This window comes from Neocloeon triangulifer, unplaced genomic scaffold, assembly GCF_031216515.1.
Source record: "Neocloeon triangulifer isolate White Clay Creek 2 clone unplaced genomic scaffold, ASM3121651v1 ptg000001l, whole genome shotgun sequence".
NCBI classification, from domain to species: domain Eukaryota; kingdom Metazoa; phylum Arthropoda; class Insecta; order Ephemeroptera; family Baetidae; genus Neocloeon; species Neocloeon triangulifer.
The window spans coordinates 4,629,110-4,646,501 of NW_026775544.1; the positions used below are offsets into that span (position 1 = coordinate 4,629,110).

General features: G+C 35.9%; 5 protein-coding genes across 7 annotated transcripts in view; 3 read left to right on the forward strand and 2 right to left on the reverse strand.

Annotated features, from left to right (window-relative positions):
• LOC132198633 (vesicular glutamate transporter 1) overlaps window positions 1-3,951 on the forward strand; it is a 40,322-nt gene extending 36,371 nt beyond the window's left edge. The window contains exon 12 of the mRNA XM_059622785.1: window positions 269-3,951. Coding sequence (XP_059478768.1) covers window positions 269-448 — 180 coding nt within the window. The 3' untranslated portion in view covers window positions 449-3,951. The remainder of the gene's footprint in view (window positions 1-268) is intronic.
• On the reverse strand, window positions 3,619-5,292 carry LOC132198684 (U11/U12 small nuclear ribonucleoprotein 25 kDa protein-like). Its single transcript, XM_059622855.1, has 3 exons — window positions 5,166-5,292; window positions 4,768-4,952; window positions 3,619-4,643 (listed from the first exon to the last, which is right to left on the reverse strand). Exons 2-3 carry the CDS (start codon window positions 4,942-4,944, stop codon window positions 4,317-4,319), a joined length of 504 nt encoding a protein of 167 aa, XP_059478838.1. The 5' UTR covers window positions 4,945-4,952; window positions 5,166-5,292; the 3' UTR covers window positions 3,619-4,316.
• A 12-nt stretch (window positions 5,293-5,304) lies between these two features.
• On the forward strand, window positions 5,305-14,119 carry LOC132198675 (lys-63-specific deubiquitinase BRCC36-like). 2 transcript variants are annotated; one of them, XM_059622843.1, is made up of 8 exons: window positions 5,305-5,463; window positions 5,516-5,632; window positions 5,683-5,890; window positions 5,954-6,045; window positions 6,113-6,226; window positions 6,276-6,384; window positions 6,440-6,630; window positions 13,720-14,119. In XM_059622843.1, the coding sequence occupies exons 2-7, from the start codon at window positions 5,525-5,527 to the stop codon at window positions 6,625-6,627; spliced, it is 819 nt and encodes a 272-aa protein (XP_059478826.1). In that variant the 5' UTR covers window positions 5,305-5,463; window positions 5,516-5,524; the 3' UTR covers window positions 6,628-6,630; window positions 13,720-14,119. The 2 variants fall into 2 exon arrangements, with proteins under 2 accessions (XP_059478826.1, XP_059478819.1); XM_059622836.1 differs by lacking the exon at window positions 13,720-14,119 and having other exon boundaries at window positions 6,440-8,506.
• On the reverse strand, window positions 6,734-13,939 carry LOC132198642 (long-chain fatty acid transport protein 4-like). Its single transcript, XM_059622797.1, has 11 exons — window positions 13,748-13,939; window positions 9,484-9,634; window positions 9,018-9,264; window positions 8,737-8,962; window positions 8,310-8,511; window positions 8,052-8,244; window positions 7,854-7,997; window positions 7,591-7,795; window positions 7,449-7,539; window positions 7,245-7,398; window positions 6,734-7,190 (listed from the first exon to the last, which is right to left on the reverse strand). The coding sequence occupies exons 1-11, from the start codon at window positions 13,882-13,884 to the stop codon at window positions 7,033-7,035; spliced, it is 1,908 nt and encodes a 635-aa protein (XP_059478780.1). The 5' UTR covers window positions 13,885-13,939; the 3' UTR covers window positions 6,734-7,032.
• Window positions 14,120-14,623: 504 nt separating the features above from the next.
• On the forward strand, window positions 14,624-17,335 carry LOC132198662 ((Lyso)-N-acylphosphatidylethanolamine lipase). Of its 2 annotated transcripts, none has more exons than XM_059622825.1 (8): window positions 14,624-14,849; window positions 14,953-15,017; window positions 15,108-15,314; window positions 15,438-15,612; window positions 15,918-16,075; window positions 16,127-16,244; window positions 16,414-16,603; window positions 16,667-17,335. In XM_059622825.1, exons 1-8 carry the CDS (start codon window positions 14,812-14,814, stop codon window positions 16,835-16,837), a joined length of 1,122 nt encoding a protein of 373 aa, XP_059478808.1. In that variant the 5' UTR covers window positions 14,624-14,811; the 3' UTR covers window positions 16,838-17,335. The 2 variants fall into 2 exon arrangements, with proteins under 2 accessions (XP_059478808.1, XP_059478800.1); XM_059622817.1 differs by having other exon boundaries at window positions 14,626-14,849; window positions 14,941-15,017.
• The last annotated feature ends 57 nt before the right edge of the window (window positions 17,336-17,392 follow it).

Here is a 17,392-nt window from a genome sequence, read left to right on the forward strand (position 1 = left end):
ATATATAAATTATGTAGTTATAAAAATAAAAAGTAATTAAACCATTATTAAAGAATAAAAAAGATTTTAAAATTGCTCAAACGTTAAAAAAAATATTAGTTACTGTGTATTGATTGCCAAATTTAATCTAAGAATTTAAAGAAAATTAGAATTAGAATTTTTGATAACTGTAAACAAATGTTTGTGTATTATTATTGTAAATGGATTTGCAACAAATGCGCAATAATAAATTATAATAATAATGTAATTTGTTATTCGCGTCTCTCAGGGTGCTTTGGAATCGGCGCAGATCAACAGCGACTGGGGAAACAGCAGCTACGGTTCAATGGGCGATTCGGGGTCCATGCCCCCAATTCCCTATTCGAACCACGTCGAATCAGTCCAACCCGAGTCCAGAGACTATTACCAACAGCCGGGAGCCGAGGAATGGCCCATCAACCAGCATTAACTTGTTGGATAACTTTTCCAATTTGAATACATCTGATTGGATGATTCTCACGTCAAAAGTCAACAGAACAAAACTTAAATATACACTCTTGTTGTCGAGATATTTGTATCGGTTCACACGCGCAGGCGACTTGTTTGTTGGTCGAAATTTTGTTTTGAGGTGTTGTCAATTAGGTGGTTTCTAAAGGGTGCGAGTCCACGTTAATAATGTTGCAAGTGAGAAATAATTAATTGATGTTGACCAACTCAGTTCCGATGGCAAAATTTATGCAAATAAGAAATTCCAGAAGCCTAATAATTCTGTCAACCCAATGACAATACTGGCGAACAATAATAATTTTAATTTTGTTTCTATACATCACTCTTTTTGAGGTTTCCAGATATAAATGAGAGATATATATTATATTAGAGTCTATATAAGAATCGTTGTGATTGTAGTTAAATGTTATTCTCTGGGTACAAGTGCGCATCTGACTGAATTGGATATGAAAGAGGGCAGAATTTTTCGGTGATTATTTCCAAATTGAACATAAGAGAGGCTGCCCTGCATTTGTGTGCGCGAATGAAAATAAACGTATGTTTTACTCTCTCAAATAAAAGCCCTGCGACGGCGACTAAGTAAGAGTAAATAAAAAAACCGCTTAATTTGAGGTATGACAATGATTTCCCGAGATTCCCCAACCTGCACTTCGGAGGAGACTCGCTTTCCGCCGGTGTTGTCAGAGTTGGAGTTAAGCTACTGTGTGATATTGTTTATTTCCCCGGACAACTAAAACTACTTTTTCAATAAAACTCGAAAGAAACTTATATAAACATATACGAAGCTATGAAAAGAAATTGTTAGCTAGGTGGTAAAAAGAGCAACAAGACAAAATATAACCACGATTTAAAAGAAATACCACGACGTATATTTAAGAGGTGTGTTGTTAAATGTGTTGAAAATTTTCAATGATTAACGTAGGTCGATAATTAAGACAATATTGCTGTGCTGCAAACAATAATGCATTGTACATAAAAAAGAAAATCTCATTAGCTGCCATTAGTCGGAGAGTAAAGATGGTCTTATAAAAAGAAACAAACTTTCATCCTTCCGGCACCGACTTGGAAAAAGCCGCCGGTCGAGTGTAAAAGTAGAATATTTGTATGCATGAAAAAAATTAACATTAATAATTCACAATTCTCACGCATGGATTTTTTGGTGTATGCAAATAAAAGGAGGGTTCAAACTGTGGGAGTGAATCTTTTTTAATTTTTCAGAGTGATTTAAGTAATTTTTTAGTCTTTTTGTGCTTGGACACTTAAAGCTGCTCTTCTTAACTTTAAGGAAAGTACTAAAAAATTTGAGAATTGCTTGCGATTCTCATGGCTGTGGCGACAATAATTAACGGCCGCCCCGATGCAATAACGGGGTCGGTCGTTTAGCTTTTAGGGACACATAAAGGAGTCGAAGTGAGCGTGCGAACTCCTTTAAGTCAATAAAAAAAGAGGTAGGGTCGGGGTGCTTGGAAAAATAAGTATAAAAGTGTGCAAGAGGAAAATTTGGGAAGCAGGCGACATCTCTGGAAAAGTGTTGCAGCATTTCAAAGGGGTTGAGGTGCAAATTTTTGGAATAAAATAGTAAACGCCCACCCCTGCTTTAGAGCGGAAAATCACAGTGGATCAAAATCTTTCAATTGCATAGCTGCGCAAAAGGGAAACGAAACCCGCTCAGCTGTAAAATTCATATTATTACTATTTAAAAAGTTTTTTTTTTTATTCTTTCCTCTGTCTAGATTGAATCCCTCTTGCAAATCACAAATTGAAATTAAAAATCAATCCGTGAATGATTTTGTTTAGCATAAAATCAAGGAAGCTCATTTTCAAGGAAATTTTAGCTTTTTTTCATTTCTATTTAAAAATTACATTGGAAAAATAATTGAGGAAGTGGAAATAAAAAAAAATCTACTGATGAGCGGGTTGCGTTATTGAATAGGATATTAAGTTTAAACGTTTTTCAACTTTTAGTTTCTCTTAGGCCTGTCTAGAGTTTTTTTATTTTCATTTGCAACTGTGATAAATGTGCATGATTTCAATCTCTGATTATGTGTGTGTAGAATTCTCAAGCCCAGAAATTAAAATTGCGTTATATTTTTTGGGACAAATATAAAGTCAGTAGGCGAGCGCTTAAAAACATAAAAAAATATTAAAAGCGGACTCTCTCACTCACGCGTTCTAGCGCAGAACAAACTCAAATTTAACTCCCAAAAATTTTATCTGGAATGTCAATTAAAATTGTGGTTTGCCTGAAGAAAATTTCGTTTGAAAAAAAAAATATAATAAAGCAGCGTTGTAGCGCACAATAATAATTATGTAAATGAGTGGAGTTGAGGGAAAGCTTTTCTGTAAGGAATAAAAAAAATCTCGCCAGCAATAACGAGAATTGCGTTAGTTCGCGCGAATTCCGGTGCTCCTGCTCAGAGGAGAATTATTATCGATGTCGAAGAGGGCTAATTTATTCAAGCGTAAATTGCCCAGAGTCACAAAACCTAAAGTATTCATAGAATTAAAGAGCAAAATAAAGATAATTAATGTCAGCCTTGTTGCAATTACGCAAGGCTTGCGACGAACTACAAAACTAAAAAATTATGAAAATTAAAATATAATAATACCACCCCATTTGTAAATTTACCACCACCCCTTCATTGCTTTTGTGTATAAGACGATGTGTCTATATTGTTGAATCCTCACAAGTCCATATCTGTAAAGGTACACTTAAGTGAATGTTGATTAACCCTTAAAGTCGACCTCCCTCCACCTCGTAGCCAATCGAATGTTGAGCCCGCAATAGAATTGACATAATCTGCTGTCGGCCAACATTGTATCTTAGATGTTCATCCTTTTACTTTATTATTTCGCTTTCCTCTTCATCATAACCGCGACTTTCATTGGTAAATAATCATTCACCATAATAATTATTGAAGAAAAACTCCGTAGATGTGTAAAATGTAAGGGATTCATCAGCAAAATGTAGAAAAATACGCATTTTAAAATGTTAAAAATTGGAGCAGCATAAAAAAGAAAACTAAGATTTCAGTTAAATTTCTTTAAACATTGATTTTTTTGATTAAAAATATTACTTGTAATTGATTGCAAAAGTAATACCAATGTGCTCATTGTAGAAAAAAATTGCATAATGGCAGAAAGAGACGAATACTCATATCCAGAATTATAATGAGAAAAGATGTTACATAAGTGGTTCAATTATACTGCTAACTACCATAAAAAAATATGTAATCTAATCATCCAGGTTCATTACCCTGTCCTGTATGTGTGTACCATGAAACAAAATTAATAAGAAGTAAAACCCAAATTAAAATAAAGACAAAGGAAAAAAATCTCAAAAATGCATGCCACTTTGTTCTGATATATACGATTAAAATGAAATACAACAATGTTTAATCCTCTATCATAATGAGGTCTGCTCTGTGTAAAAGTTCAATTAAAAACGAATTTTGTTGGCAAAAATGTTAGTTTCATTTTTATTTTACACGTTTCCGTATAAATAAGATCACAAGTATCATTTTATGGTAAATAAATAAATAAATCAACCGAGGCTTTTCTCAAAATAATTCAGTTGAAGAACCGTTTTTAATAAATAACTGGCTTACTGGCATTATGGCACAACTTTAAACCTAGCTAAAATAATTTTTTTTTTATTTGCGAATTTTTAATTTTCACTTATATCAATTTGCAATAAAATTTCTTCTTATTCACTGAACCGAATATATTAGTCAAAATAGTCAAGTCAACAATTTTTAAGTTTAAAGTCTACTTATTTTTAACATTAAATTTATTTAGCATATTTTTAATTTTAAAATACAAATTTGCACTCATTCGTATTTGCTCCGAAGTTTATCACGGTACCTTTTGGCAAAGTTCACTGTGGCCCTGTTTGTTATTCCCAAGTCCCTAAGTTTTGAATTGTCGTCTCGGAGCTTTTCCCCTGCAAAGACAAGCCAGTTGGTCTTCCAGATGTGCGTCCAGCTGACAGCAACCTTCCTGCCCCTTTGCCGAAGCAGTCGAAGGTGAGTGCTGCGTTGGAAGGCTCTCTTCAGGTGGCTCACAGTTGCGTCCCGCTGGTCCACAATCACTTTAACTTCCTCACCGTCCTCTCGCCGTACATTGACAGTCAAAGCTGTTCCTTGGATAACAGCAATCTGGAATAAATCAAAGTAATTTCCCAAAATTTAATAAAAACCCATTCGTAATTTTGCATGTACAAGTCAAAGAAATCAATAAAAGGGAAGTCAAGATTTAAGTATACTTTTTACAATTTTTTACCTGGGCATTGATCTCGTCGAGCGTCACATTTTCAGGTAGGTCGCATAAAAGGGGGTCGTTTTTAATCAGGGTGTTCAGGGTGGTTTTTGTCATATTTACAAGCTCTTCGTGACTCAAATGTGAATCCACGCGTTCAGTAACTTCTTCATCTTTCGCAGACTCCTCCTGGTCACTCATCGTGGATTCTAGGGAAAAAATCAAACACTGTAATTTATGGGCAAAATTTGCAATAACAGAAAACATAAAAGAAAAATAATGCGAGATCATATTTTATTACTAAAACAAATATTTATGTAAAGACATCATGAGCATTTTCGTATGGCATAATCGAAATAATAATGCATTATATACATATTATGTGCTATAAATATTTCAGGGGGAACAGTTAAATATAATACCTTTTAAAAAATGTCAGTGCCGTCAGTGGTACACACACAAAATTATATTTTTCTTGATCTTCCAACATGCTGCTCAACATGCTGCTGTTGTTTGTGTTTATGCAGTGGTTCCTAATTTGCCGCTGTTGGCAGCACAATCTCGTAATCACTTGCATAAAAGTGGGCGTGCCGAAATTAATTTCAAACAACATAACTTACTAACATAACTCCAAACCTTTAACATCTTTTGGTTTGTGTCGTTTGGATTTTCGGTTGATAACAGTTATCTTAATTATTACAACATTGCAGCGAAAACCAGGTAAGTTGATTCAATTCAACTCAATCGCAAATTATCTATCAAATTTTTACAGGCATGAAAAATGAGCACAGTCAGGAGAGTCGAAATCAACAGTGACGTTTACTGGATGTGCAAGGATCATGCACTTTCCACCGAGAGAGAAGAAATCATGGGCCTTCTGTTGGGAGACGTAATGCTCCTCGCAACCTTTTACTTCTAAAATATTAATCAAAATTCTAGAAAAACGAAGACAATGTGATTGAAATTTCCGCCATCAAGATGCTCAAACGCTCGGATAAGAGAAAAGACCGAGTGGAAATTTCTACTGATCAGTTGGTGGCTGCGGCTGTGGAGGCCGAGGACCTGAGCAAGGAACTGGGCAGGGTCGTCAGGGTGGTTGGCTGGTACCATTCTCACCCTCACATCACAGTTTTGCCATCTGCTGTTGGTCAGTTTTACATATTAATATTATTAATTATGTTTATTATAACTTCAAAATTTTTTACCAAAGATATCAGGACCCAAGCAGCTTATCAGGGAATGGAGGCCTCGTTTGTTGGGTTGATCTTTTCCGTGTTTCCTGGCCAAGGGAGAGAAAACAAGGTAATGCAATCCTTGTGGTTTATATTTTTCAAAAACTTTTTTTTTTAATTGTTCCTCAAATTTTCAGACTCAACAACTGAAAATCATTTGCTTCCAAAGTAGGGGTGACCCTCCAACAGAAAGAGTTGAGGTTAAACTGGAAATAGTACCAAAGCACGGAGTGCAGGAAATCTTTGCCAAGGTAAATTTTAGTGGCCTTTTATTTTATTTTATAATTTGTTTCAATTTAGTCTGTCCTGGGTTTACCAAACATTCTTTTCGGAGAAGAAACGGAGCATTACAAAAAACACTGTACTTCTGAGTCGCTCAGTCTTCTCTCCAAACACCAAAATGAGTCTGGTAAAATTTATTTTAACCTTGTCTAAAACATTTTTGTTATAAACTATGCTTTCAGTGTTCACCTCCTCTATTTACCACATGATGTCTGTGATTGAGGCTCCGACCATTGAGACAATTGTGGAGCGAAACCAGATTTTGCAGCATCAGATCAACTACATGAAGGACAGGGAAAAGTGTTTGCGGCAAGACAACAAAGGCGTCCTGAAGAATCTGAAAGCTAAAATGTCATCAACCAAAGACTGAAAGGTATCAAGGACCAAATACTAGCCTTAAATAATTTATCACAATTGATTCCAAATCAAAAGATCTTCAATAGTTTGAATTTTGAATAAATTAAAAGCAAGTCTAATTAAGAAACAAAATAGGATTTATTAAACAAAGTAATTGTACAAGGTAACTTATCACCGAGTCTTACAAAAAAACAAAAGGCACAACTTCATTTTGCAATCGACAGCAGTACATCTAGGTTTAAGTCTTGGTTCACTTTGAAGGGACATGACTGGTTCCCTGTATTGGCAATTTTGGGCAAGGCTGATTTCTTATTCAATCACATGGCAATTGTTTGAGCTACCAAAATTTGTGATCCCTCTTAAAAACTAACTTAAAAGTAGTCGCATTTATACGCATCCAAAAATTATAAACAACCATCTACACTTTGAACTTCTTGTCCAAAATATCTTGGTAAACTTCTCGAGTCAGCCGTTTGAACTGGCCCGTTTTTTGGTCTATATAGTACATGGGGTCTTTCACGATGTCCATGTTGTAGGCTTCTTTTTGGAGGTCGACTTTCTTCAGTTTGAAAGTGCCTGAAAACAATTTCATTGAGTTTACACTTAGATCGATTTTGCTTATGTATTTACCTGTCATTGGCAGTTCTTTAAGGACTCTTAAAAATATTGGTCGGGCATAGGATGGCAAATTTGACTTAATTCCAGCGGCCAGTTTGGCCAAATCTTCCTCAGTTGTGATCCCAACTATCGAAGCCATTCCCGCACGACCCTCAGCCCCGGGAATCTGAAAATTTTGCATTTAATTTATTTAAAAACAATTAATCACAAATATACTTGGACTCCGTAAACGACGGCGTCGTTTAGCCCAGCAACATTGCTGATAACAGCCTCCACCTCGGAAGTGGCAACATTTTCACCTTTCCACCTATTTTATATTAATGAAATTAACTGATATGGAGCAATTAAGTTTTAATACCTGAAGGTGTCTCCTGTTCTATCCCTAAAGTAGAAATAGCCAAACTCGTCCATTTCCAGAATGTCCCCTGAATTGAAATAGGCGTCGCCTTTCTCAAAAACATTTGTGACAATTTTTTTCTCGGAAGCTTTTTGGTCCGCATATCCGTGGAAATCATTCACTGCTCTCTTCTTGTTGATTTTCCCAACAAAGACACCAGCTTCTCCTAAAAAAACGATAGAAAAATCAATTCAGAAAAAGTAAAAATTTTCTTATCCCCATACCAATTTTGCATCTGATGCAGAGTCCATTAGGGCCCCTGATCGGTTCTCCTGTTTCTTCATCAACTTTGACGAGAGCAAGCGGGTAGATCTTACCAGCATATCGAGGAACAAATCCAACTGCCCCCACCGTATTGTCAAAGTTAACTAGAAGATTTTTTATTTTACTTAAATTATTTTGGATTAATTTATTAAAATTACCAATATTAGAGTTTCCTTCGGTGGCTCCGTAAAACTCCCCGATTTCTTTAATTCCAAATCTGTCGACAAACTTAGTCCAAATTTGAGGTCGGAGGCCGTTGCCAAACATGATTCGGACGGAGTGTGCCCTGTCTTCCGGTTTTACAGGGGCTGAAAGCAAGTATCGACAGGTCTCTCCAATGTACTGAGCCGCCTATCTCACCGGAAGTCACAAAGTTTAAATTTCCTGTCTGGCTCTAAATTTCATTTTTCACTCACTGTGCACTTGTATTTAATGCAGTCAGTCCAGAAATTAGTGACCGAGAATTTCTTCCTTATCGCCATGGAGGCTCCGCACAAAACGACGCTGCCTATTCCAAGCATTCCGCCGGCTGTGTGATAGAGGGGCAGTGGCGTGTAAATGCAGTCGTTTTCCCTCACCCGCAACATGATGTTAACGCCCGTCGACATGAACATGAACCTGCACAAATTATTTAAGATTTCACTTCTAACGAAAAACAAATCAAAATTCAATTATTGCATATTCCAAACATATTTAATTGTAAATTAATTTTGTGGTAGTCTGCATGGAGTTAATTTTCAAATTTATAATTTTTTGTTAAAAAAAAGGCATTCCAAAGATATAAAAAATACAACATTTCTCAAACTTCTCAGCCAAAATTTTACTTTTGAATTAAGAAGTTACCTGAGGTGGGTGATCACAGCCGCCTTCGGAAGGCCGGTGGTGCCAGACGTGTAGATGTACACCAATTTATCCTTCGGTCCGAGCTTTTCCACAGCTCCAGGGATGGGTTTTGTTGAGACCTTTTCCAGTTCAGTGTCCAAACTTTTGGCACCAGTCAAATTCGAGTTGCCAGCGCCTAATTGAAGCTTCAGCATCCCATTCAGCTCGGATTCGATATCTCGGACGGCTTAATTTGTCTTAAAAATGATATGGTTTTCTAAATTGTCTTTTTATCCTTTTACCATCAGTAAGTTCGCCGGCCTCGAAAATTATAGCCGTGCAACCAGTGACGGCCTTTGTGATGGAATGAATGAGGGGCAGTTGTCGCAAATTAGAATTAATCAGGGCGGCCTGCACCCCGATTTCCGCCAGTCCCAACCAAATTGCTACATATTCGGGCCTGTTAGTGGAAAGAAGGGCGACAACATCACCCTGCTTGTAGCCTGCATTGTGGAAATAAGACGCCACCCGTCTGCTGTAATCTAGGACCTGAAATTTTTTTTTTTTAGTCTATTGAAATATAAAAATGGATAAAAAGCAGCAATTTTACACCAAATCGGATTGTATGAAAACATTAATAAAATTATTTAACTCCCCTCCTTCCCCCTATAATGAAACAAATTGTAATTTAAAAATCTCTTTTCTTAAATTTTGGTAAGATATCAAATTATTATTTAATATTTTTACTGCTAGAATTAATAAATTTACCTGTTTGAAAGTCCAAGTTTGATCTTCAAAATGAAAAGCAACTTTGTTAGGGTTTTTCTTCACAATAGAATGGAAAAGTTTGACAGCGTTCATGTTTGTTTTTTCCCAGTTTCGAAGACGCCAGTTGACTTTGGCAAATCCAATGGCACCTCTGAAAAAATTATTAATCAAGATTTGTTTAAGTTTGATTTCTTGATCATTTATCATTTTTTATGTTCTATATTATGAGGCTTAATTTAAATTATTTTATTGGGCTCCCTTTTCTGTGCTTTTCTGAATAAAAAGTAAGCTATTTTTAGCTTCTTTTTTAATCAACCCATTATCATTTTATTATTTTATTTTAATCTGGCTACAAATATTTGAATTGTTTAAAAAATCATAACTTATTTTATATTAATCTTGAAGTATATTTATCTCGTTTGAGAGGTTATTGGCCATGCACCAACGTGCACATCTAAATAAAACTCATGAATTAAGAAACTGACAATGTAGGGTATGTCCGTAGCAAGATTGATCGCCCGTCCCTAGGATGTGACGTACTCTTTTAATAATTGCACGAGAGGATGGGCGCTCTGACCTTACGCTGGCCAGAGAGGATCTTCTGCTAATCATAAGAACAATGCACGAGCAAAACTCAAGCGGAGTAGCCCTCAGCGCAAAAGTGGTCTCTAGTTGATAATTATTAGCGAGGGGTCTTTATGTTGTAATCCGTTTGTAATGCCAATCGTTTTATTTATTTGACTCACTGGCGGGCTGTGCTTTTACATTACGCATACACTCTCAGGCAGGAATCACATGATCAACGGCGTGAATCCTCTTTAGCCTGCACTTATTTTTTTATTGCACTTGAAGGTGAAAATTTTACTATACTTTCTTCAAAATCGAATATTAAATTAAACTACTAGGAAATTGGTTACCAGATAAAGGAAGGACTTTTAAAGATTTTTTTTTTTTCCAATTTTTGTTGAGATATAAAATCAGAACAAAGAAGATAGTCTGCATTTTTGTTGCTTTTTTAGTTTCAAATGAATGTTTATTGGGTTCCAGTGAGGGCAACAATGCCCCAACATGAACTCATCCAAATAAATGTCAAAAACAAAAAGCAGTTCTGACTTTTAAACTGACTCACTGAACCCTTTTATAATAAAGATTTTTTTAAAACTGCATTAACATTTGGAGGTCGTAGAGACCTCCAGAAAAAGTGCATGACACATCAATTCCTTTCATAGGAAAACCTCATGATGAGATTTTGCAACGATCATCCCGTCACTTTAAATGAAAGCTGCCTTAACCAAGAAAAAAGATGCATTGAAGCAGATTTACTTCAAAAATCACTTGGCCTTACTTAACATAGTTTCTAAAATTTTATTGAAGTTTTTGTTGAATGACGTAAAATTATTATATAATTTTAAATTATATTTTGGCGTGCAATTTTTTTGTGTGTTTGACGTTTGATGACAGCGAGACTGGTGCTGGTGGCGTGACCAAATCGGAAATAAACAAGGATGCCCAGCATTGGTTCATTTTTTGAAGTCCCCTCGCCGGCCTACATCAGGAATGCACTCGGCCAGATATCAATTATCATCATATCGCGCCGCACGCTCCAGTCCGCGGCCAACCAAGTCGGTCCCTCTATTGGTTCAACATTTTTATCGTGGTTTTACGATATAAAAAAACCGCTGAGAGCAATGCGGTCCCCCAATTTAACTTATCAGAGTCCCAAAGCATATTTATTTTAAAATTTCAACATCCGTTTTTTAATGGTACACGTTAAATTAATTGCACTTTGAGTATGAGAGAGAGGAAAAGTTCAATCAGTTGAGCCGCGAGTTCTCCTTCGCAAAGACAAATGCAAATAATAAAAGCATAGGGCCGCTAGGGGATCTCTATTTGACATTCCAGATGATAAGCTGAAGGGAAACAGCTATTTATCTTTCCTACGTACACCACCAATATTTGCAATCCCTTTAAAAGGAACTTATTTCAGGTACCACAATGCTCAGGTATACAATTATTTTACTACAATTGTTTCAAAATAAACACATTTTATTTATTTTTTATGTCTGCGATTGTTACATCTTATTCTTTAAAGTTCATTTCTGAAAAAAAAAACCTTGAACAAAACGGCACCACACCACTAGCAAAGATTTTGCTAAAAATTTCCAGGATCCTAAAGTAACCCCATTCGTAGAAGTGAGTTGACAGTTCATGTCCACATTGTATCGTGTTATTTCATCTGGTTTTACAAAAAGATATAAAAAAAAAATTCAAGAGAAAAGTATTGAACTTGTTTTGGTATCAGAAAATTTATTTACCTAGGGCGTTTATATAGTGGTGGGCCGAGACTAGTGTCTTATCGGTTCATTTCATTTATTGGAGTTCAGTTTGCAGAAGGCACGTTCTATTTCTTAACCTTTTTATTTTGGGTAAATATTTTATTTCAGCAAAAAGTTATTTTTCAGTTTTGGCTAGAAGAAAAGCATCTTAAATTATCATTTTGTAATTTAAATTCAAAGGCTGATTGGTTAAAATAAAATTCTTATAGTGAAAATATGATTATCTTTTTAATTAGGCTATGAATTAATTGAAATCGTGCACCTCTAAATCACAAGCTATTTAACTATTCTCTGTTATAAATAAAAAATTTATGGGCCGCTAGAGATTAAAAAGAGTACGTTTTTTTATCGCACTTTACTCTCTTCCATCGTTTTTGACACACTCAACGGTTTGCACAGTTCAAACACAGGCACGGTCCAGAGTACAAGGTACTATGCGCGGTCTCTCCAATCAAATTCAAAACACAATATCTCAACTCCTTTTATCTTTTTTCTCATTAGGGCAGTGCGGTCGCGTGTTGAACCCTCGTCGCAACCAGACCAAAGGCCAATATAAAAAAGGAAATTGATTCGCGTTCTTTGAGCTCTGATCATGAACAGACGTGATGAGAATGGTGAGGAGCACGTTTGTAATTTTTTACTTCTCACAGTTTTCAGGGGGTAAAAAGGTCGGTTCATAGATAGTTCGAAAATGGAGCGATAAATGAAATGCATTAGGAAAGTGTGGATCGCACTGGAGTGCAGCAGCATAATCTCGACGAAAAAAGTTCACTGTCAGATAAGCGAGTTTACACTTTGCACTCATCGGGGTACACGATTTTTTTCCAGCATCCACTTAAGATCCCAGCTAATAAGTTTAATAATAATTATCTTATCAGCTCAACATAATCCATTCCAAAATTGACAAGGGGAAAATTACTTTGTTGCTTTAAAATTTTTAGCTGACTTGAAATTCTGTAATTTTTGTAATTAAAGCAATAATAATAGGTTGTCATATAAAATTCTTACTTAAGGATATGTCCATCAAGGTCACTAAGTGAGAACCATTTCCGAGACACCATGTGACCCACAGCGGCCACAGTAAAAACGGCATCCTTAATAAGGCAAGATCCCTGTGTGGCGCATTGTGATATTTGACCCTTTTTACAATCCAATCGCCCGCCGCCCACATATATGCTGTGTAGAATTGGGTCATGCCTGGCACAAAACTATATTTCGGGGGCGCTTTAGGACTTCCATCTTAGCATAATGAAATTTACAAAATTTTCAACAAAAGAGGAGTCTTGTTTTTGTTGGAAGATAATTAAAAATTGTCAAAGACATGCTGATAAAGAGTCATTTACTTTTCAGCACTTCAATAAATTCAATTATTATTTTTCATCATTATCAGTTATCTTGAAATGCATGTATTCATCTTCATTTAAAAATATTCAATATTACAATTGATTACAATCAGAAATTAATTTTCATCTCACTATTGAAATTGAAGGACTTTGCTTTGCTTTTGAGTGGTGAAAATAATCGTTGCATTTATTCCGACAGATAAAATGATAAAAGGTTATTTTAGCTTAGAAACAAAATATTTCATTCTCTCAAAAACCAACAAGGATTTAAATATAAAAAATGACTCTTAGCACAAATGAGCTTTTGTCTACCACTGACAAAGTAAAGCTACAAATTAAATAGCTCAGAAAATTATCCCCCAAAAATGAAAATTCAATCATAAAACTCTTAAAATTATTAATATTTTATACGCCAAATTTCCATCCTATTTTTAGAATGAATTGAGGTACACAAATAAATAATCCGAAAATTTTACTATAAACTTTTAAATAATGAAATAATCAGATTAAATTCTTTAAATCTTCTTCACTTTAACCATAAACTTACAAATTTATAGGAGTGTTGATACAACAAGCAAAACTCACCTAGCATCTCGAGGCAGGGTCTTGTACAGGATGTAGAACCACCTGTACCTGTTGTTGCGCGACAGGTAGACAGCCAAGAGGGCCACCAGAATGGTGAAGGGCAGCAGCAGCCACAGGGCAACAGGGATGTCCGCCATCCTGAGCAGCGGCTCCGTCGTGCTCCGCTTTGTGACTGATTAAACAAACGCGACGAGTGCGGTGCTCGACTGGTGTGGCAGGGAGGAGCCTCGAGCTGATTATTCCTTAACATGCGTTGCATCCATAGGCGAACCGATGTCACTCCATTGTAACTATAAAACACGAGAGAGCGCCGTGTGATCAATGAAATAAAAATAAAATAAAAACGAGTGACCCTCGGCAGACACACAATATGCTCTTTTTGCAACAGGTGATATTTTTAAAGAAAATTGTTTTATAAAAATTCAATAATAAAATGAAGATTAAATATAATTTTTTGGTCATTGCAAAAATGAGTTGCAAAGTTTAATATAAAAAAAAATTATAAATAAGCAGAACATTGACGGAACACAAAATTAATTTTAATTGGAGATTTACTAAAAAATTTGTATTGAAAATAGCTAATTCACGAAAACTTAACTTTTCATTTTGTACACAATTAATATCCATAATGAAAAAATTCATAGCCTGTAATATTTTAAACGTGAAATTAATTCAAAGTATTATTTTCGGCAATCAAAGAAACTAGAATATTTACGGCTTACGGCCAGATGATAATTATTGCAGTAAATTGCAGTATTATGCAACCGGCACTTGCTGTGCGTCTGGCCGGTTGCCTAACTTCGTCACATGCTCCGTCGCGCCCGGCGCCACCTATGTTGCCAATTCGTAGTGTCCAGCTGGTGGCTGAACGTCATGCTTCGTCATTTGGCCTTGCGAGTGCGCAATTTTGATAAACAAAATCCTCCTCTTGAACGAAAGAAAGAGAAATTAGGCTGCTACATCTTTGACGGAGATCGACGCAGTTCAAACACCAGCACTGGCCTTAGAGATAAAGGCGAGTGACAACTATTTGACCCAATTGTTGGTATGCCAGTGGCTGGAAAATGGGACTGATCGAAGAGCACGAAGTAGTCCAGGAGAGGTGAGCTTTTCGCAAACAGCAAATTGATCACATTATGTGGGGCTGTGGTGGGTTATATAACCGTGTTTGAATTGATTTTTGCACTCTTCAGTTGGTTCTGGAGTTGGTTCAAGTGGTCACCAGTGTCCCACAACAAGCTCAGACAGGCGGAGAAGAAAATCTTTTCGGGTTTGTAATAATTTTTAACAAAATTTATTTAATTTGTTGAAAAAGGGTTGAATTAAGTAATAATTTAATAATTGAAAATTTGTTTTTCAGTTTTGAAGACGGAGTACCGAGGTTGCTATGTTGACATTGGACCTGCCGTCGGAAACGAGGACAAAATATGGACAATCAGTGTCAACGAGCACTGTCCGGGCACTCCCCTTGTCATGCTGCACGGAATGGGGTCTGGCTCGGCTCTCTGGGTCTTGAATTTGGACACAATAGCAAAACAGAGGCCGGTGTATTGCATCGATCTTTTAGGTAAAAAAAAAAAAAATTAATTTTGACGCAGAATAATTTCTATTCTTGTTTATTGCGCCTCTCTGATTAATTCACAAACTCAATTTATTGAGACAAGGTTAAAACGTAATTTTCTAAATTTAGGTTTTGCGAGAAGTTCAAGGCCAAATTTTTCCACCGATCCGGAAGTTGCGGAGAAGCAAATGGTCCAAGCGATCGAAGCGTGGCGGCACGAAGTGAGGCTGAATGACATGATCCTGCTAGGGCACAGCTTGGGTGCATTTCTGGCAACCTCGTACTCAATTTCCTACCCTGACAGGTTGGTATACTTTGTTTTAAATAGCAAAATCATCATTGCGGATAATGTAATTTTTTGCGACTAAATTTAATTTGCTTAAGTTTTGTGCACATTTTTATTGGTATTCTTATCAATATTTTATGTTGACCCTAATTTAATAATATTTATGGCAGAGGGGGAACTTGTGAGTATATAGTGTGTATAAATTTCATATCATCCAATATCAACAAACTTTTCTTTTTTCTGTTGAGGGATATAATGAGTCATGAGTCCAAATGTCAAAAGTTTTAGAACCTCACTGCTATTTTTTTGTATGAAAATTTTAGAGTGAAGCACCTCATCTTGGCCGATCCGTGGGGCTTTCCCGAGCGCCCCAATGACGTTTTATCCAACAAAGTCTCTCTACCCATTTGGGTCAAAGCCATCGCCTTTGTGGTCAGTCCTCTGAATCCTCTATGGGCTGTCCGTGCCTCAGGTCCATTAGGTATCCCTCATTTTTAATGCCTTAAAATTTAACTTAATTTTGTCTGTCTAGGTCCGTGGTTGATTCAAAAAGCAAGACCGGACATTATGAGGAAATTTGCTCCTGTTCTTGGTGATGACACTTCAATTGTTGGCCAGTACATTTACCAGTGCAATGCGCAATCTCCAACGTGAGTTTTTATCAATTTTTTTCAAAAATGTCAAGGAATCTTACTGAATTGTCTGACTTTGCTAAATGTTTTTTAGTAAAAAAAGAATAATATATAACATTGAAATTGATTGGAAAATTTCCCTTGAAATAGTTATTTTTTCTTTTGTGAATTAATAATTTTGTTTCAGGGGTGAGTCAGCTTTTCATGCCATGATGACAGGTTTTGGATGGGCCAAGAGACCTATGCTGAATAGAATCCAACACCTGAGGGAAGATGTGCCCATGTCGATCTTGTATGGATCAAGGTCTTGGGTCGACAATGCAGCCGGCGAAATCATCAGGTCCAAAAGACCAGAGGGATCGTACCTAAATGTTCAAGTAATTATTATTATTATTATTTAATTTTCATATCTTTTTTTATAATTTTTGCCTCTTGAACAGATTATATCTGGTGCTGGTCATCATGTATACGCAGACAGATGTGAGATTTTCAACCGAATTGTAATTGAAACTGTGGACAGATCGTCTCGGCCTTTCACCATTGAAGAGCCACTGCAGGCACAAGAGGAGGACGAGGAGGAAAAAACAGAGTCGGACAAGAAAGAACGCTGAAGTGACTCAAGTATTTAAATAAAGAAAGCAAGAGCATGAAAATGGAGTTGGTCAGTGAAAGCATTTAATTATTTTGTTTTGCTGAAATGACGCATTTTATAACAATTATTGATGATGTATTTTCTATTTCCGGGGTGTTATTTTTTCTTGCTAATGCTCCTTGATTATTCAAAGCATACACCCGTCCTTACTTTATTCTTTCCTTTCGTATATCTGTGATTTGATTTGGTTGACAGCTAGATAGTTCACGATAGTATAATATAGTAATTCAATTAATGTTATGATTTACCGATTTTGAATTCCTAGATTGTTTTCATTATAAATTAGAAAGTCCTCTTTAGGGACAAGTTTAAAATTGCAGAATATTTGCCATGAAATTGTAGAAAATGCGGTGGACTAGCTGTTTCCTGCTTCTGCGGCTGATATTTATTTTGTTCAGCAAAATAACCTTGCAATTCAATCGCATCACGTTTTAATAAACTAAAATGGTACAGTAAATATTCACTTTTCACTTCATTTTTTTAAACCAATTATTCTTAAGAACAAGAAAATCAA

Excerpts from the sequence above, each read along its gene's own strand:
- LOC132198662 (XM_059622817.1), top strand. The coding sequence starts at position 14,812 with ATGGGACTGATCGAAGAGCACGAAGTAGTCCAGGAGAG. Across the intron at positions 14,850-14,940 it reads CACGAAGTAGTCCAGGAGAG|TTGGTTCTGGAGTTGGTTCA; the intron begins GTGAGCTTTTCG and ends TGCACTCTTCAG. Across the intron at positions 15,613-15,917 it reads TCAATTTCCTACCCTGACAG|AGTGAAGCACCTCATCTTGG; the intron begins GTTGGTATACTT and ends TGAAAATTTTAG.
- LOC132198675 (XM_059622843.1), top strand. The coding sequence starts at position 5,525 with ATGAGCACAGTCAGGAGAGTCGAAATCAACAGTGACGTTTACTGGATG. Across the intron at positions 5,891-5,953 it reads AGTTTTGCCATCTGCTGTTG|ATATCAGGACCCAAGCAGCT; the intron begins GTCAGTTTTACA and ends TTTTTACCAAAG. Across the intron at positions 6,385-6,439 it reads CAAACACCAAAATGAGTCTG|TGTTCACCTCCTCTATTTAC; the intron begins GTAAAATTTATT and ends CTATGCTTTCAG.
- LOC132198642 (XM_059622797.1), bottom strand. The coding sequence starts at position 13,884 with ATGGCGGACATCCCTGTTGCCCTGTGGCTGCTGCTGCCCTTCACCATT. Across the intron at positions 9,265-9,483 it reads AAACTTGGACTTTCAAACAG|GTCCTAGATTACAGCAGACG; the intron begins GTAAATTTATTA and ends AAAAAATTTCAG. Across the intron at positions 8,245-8,309 it reads GCATTAAATACAAGTGCACA|GCGGCTCAGTACATTGGAGA; the intron begins GTGAGTGAAAAA and ends CCGGTGAGATAG.
- LOC132198684 (XM_059622855.1), bottom strand. The coding sequence starts at position 4,944 with ATGAGTGACCAGGAGGAGTCTGCGAAAGATGAAGAAGTTACTGAACGC. Across the intron at positions 4,644-4,767 it reads TCGACGAGATCAATGCCCAG|ATTGCTGTTATCCAAGGAAC; the intron begins GTAAAAAATTGT and ends GATTTATTCCAG.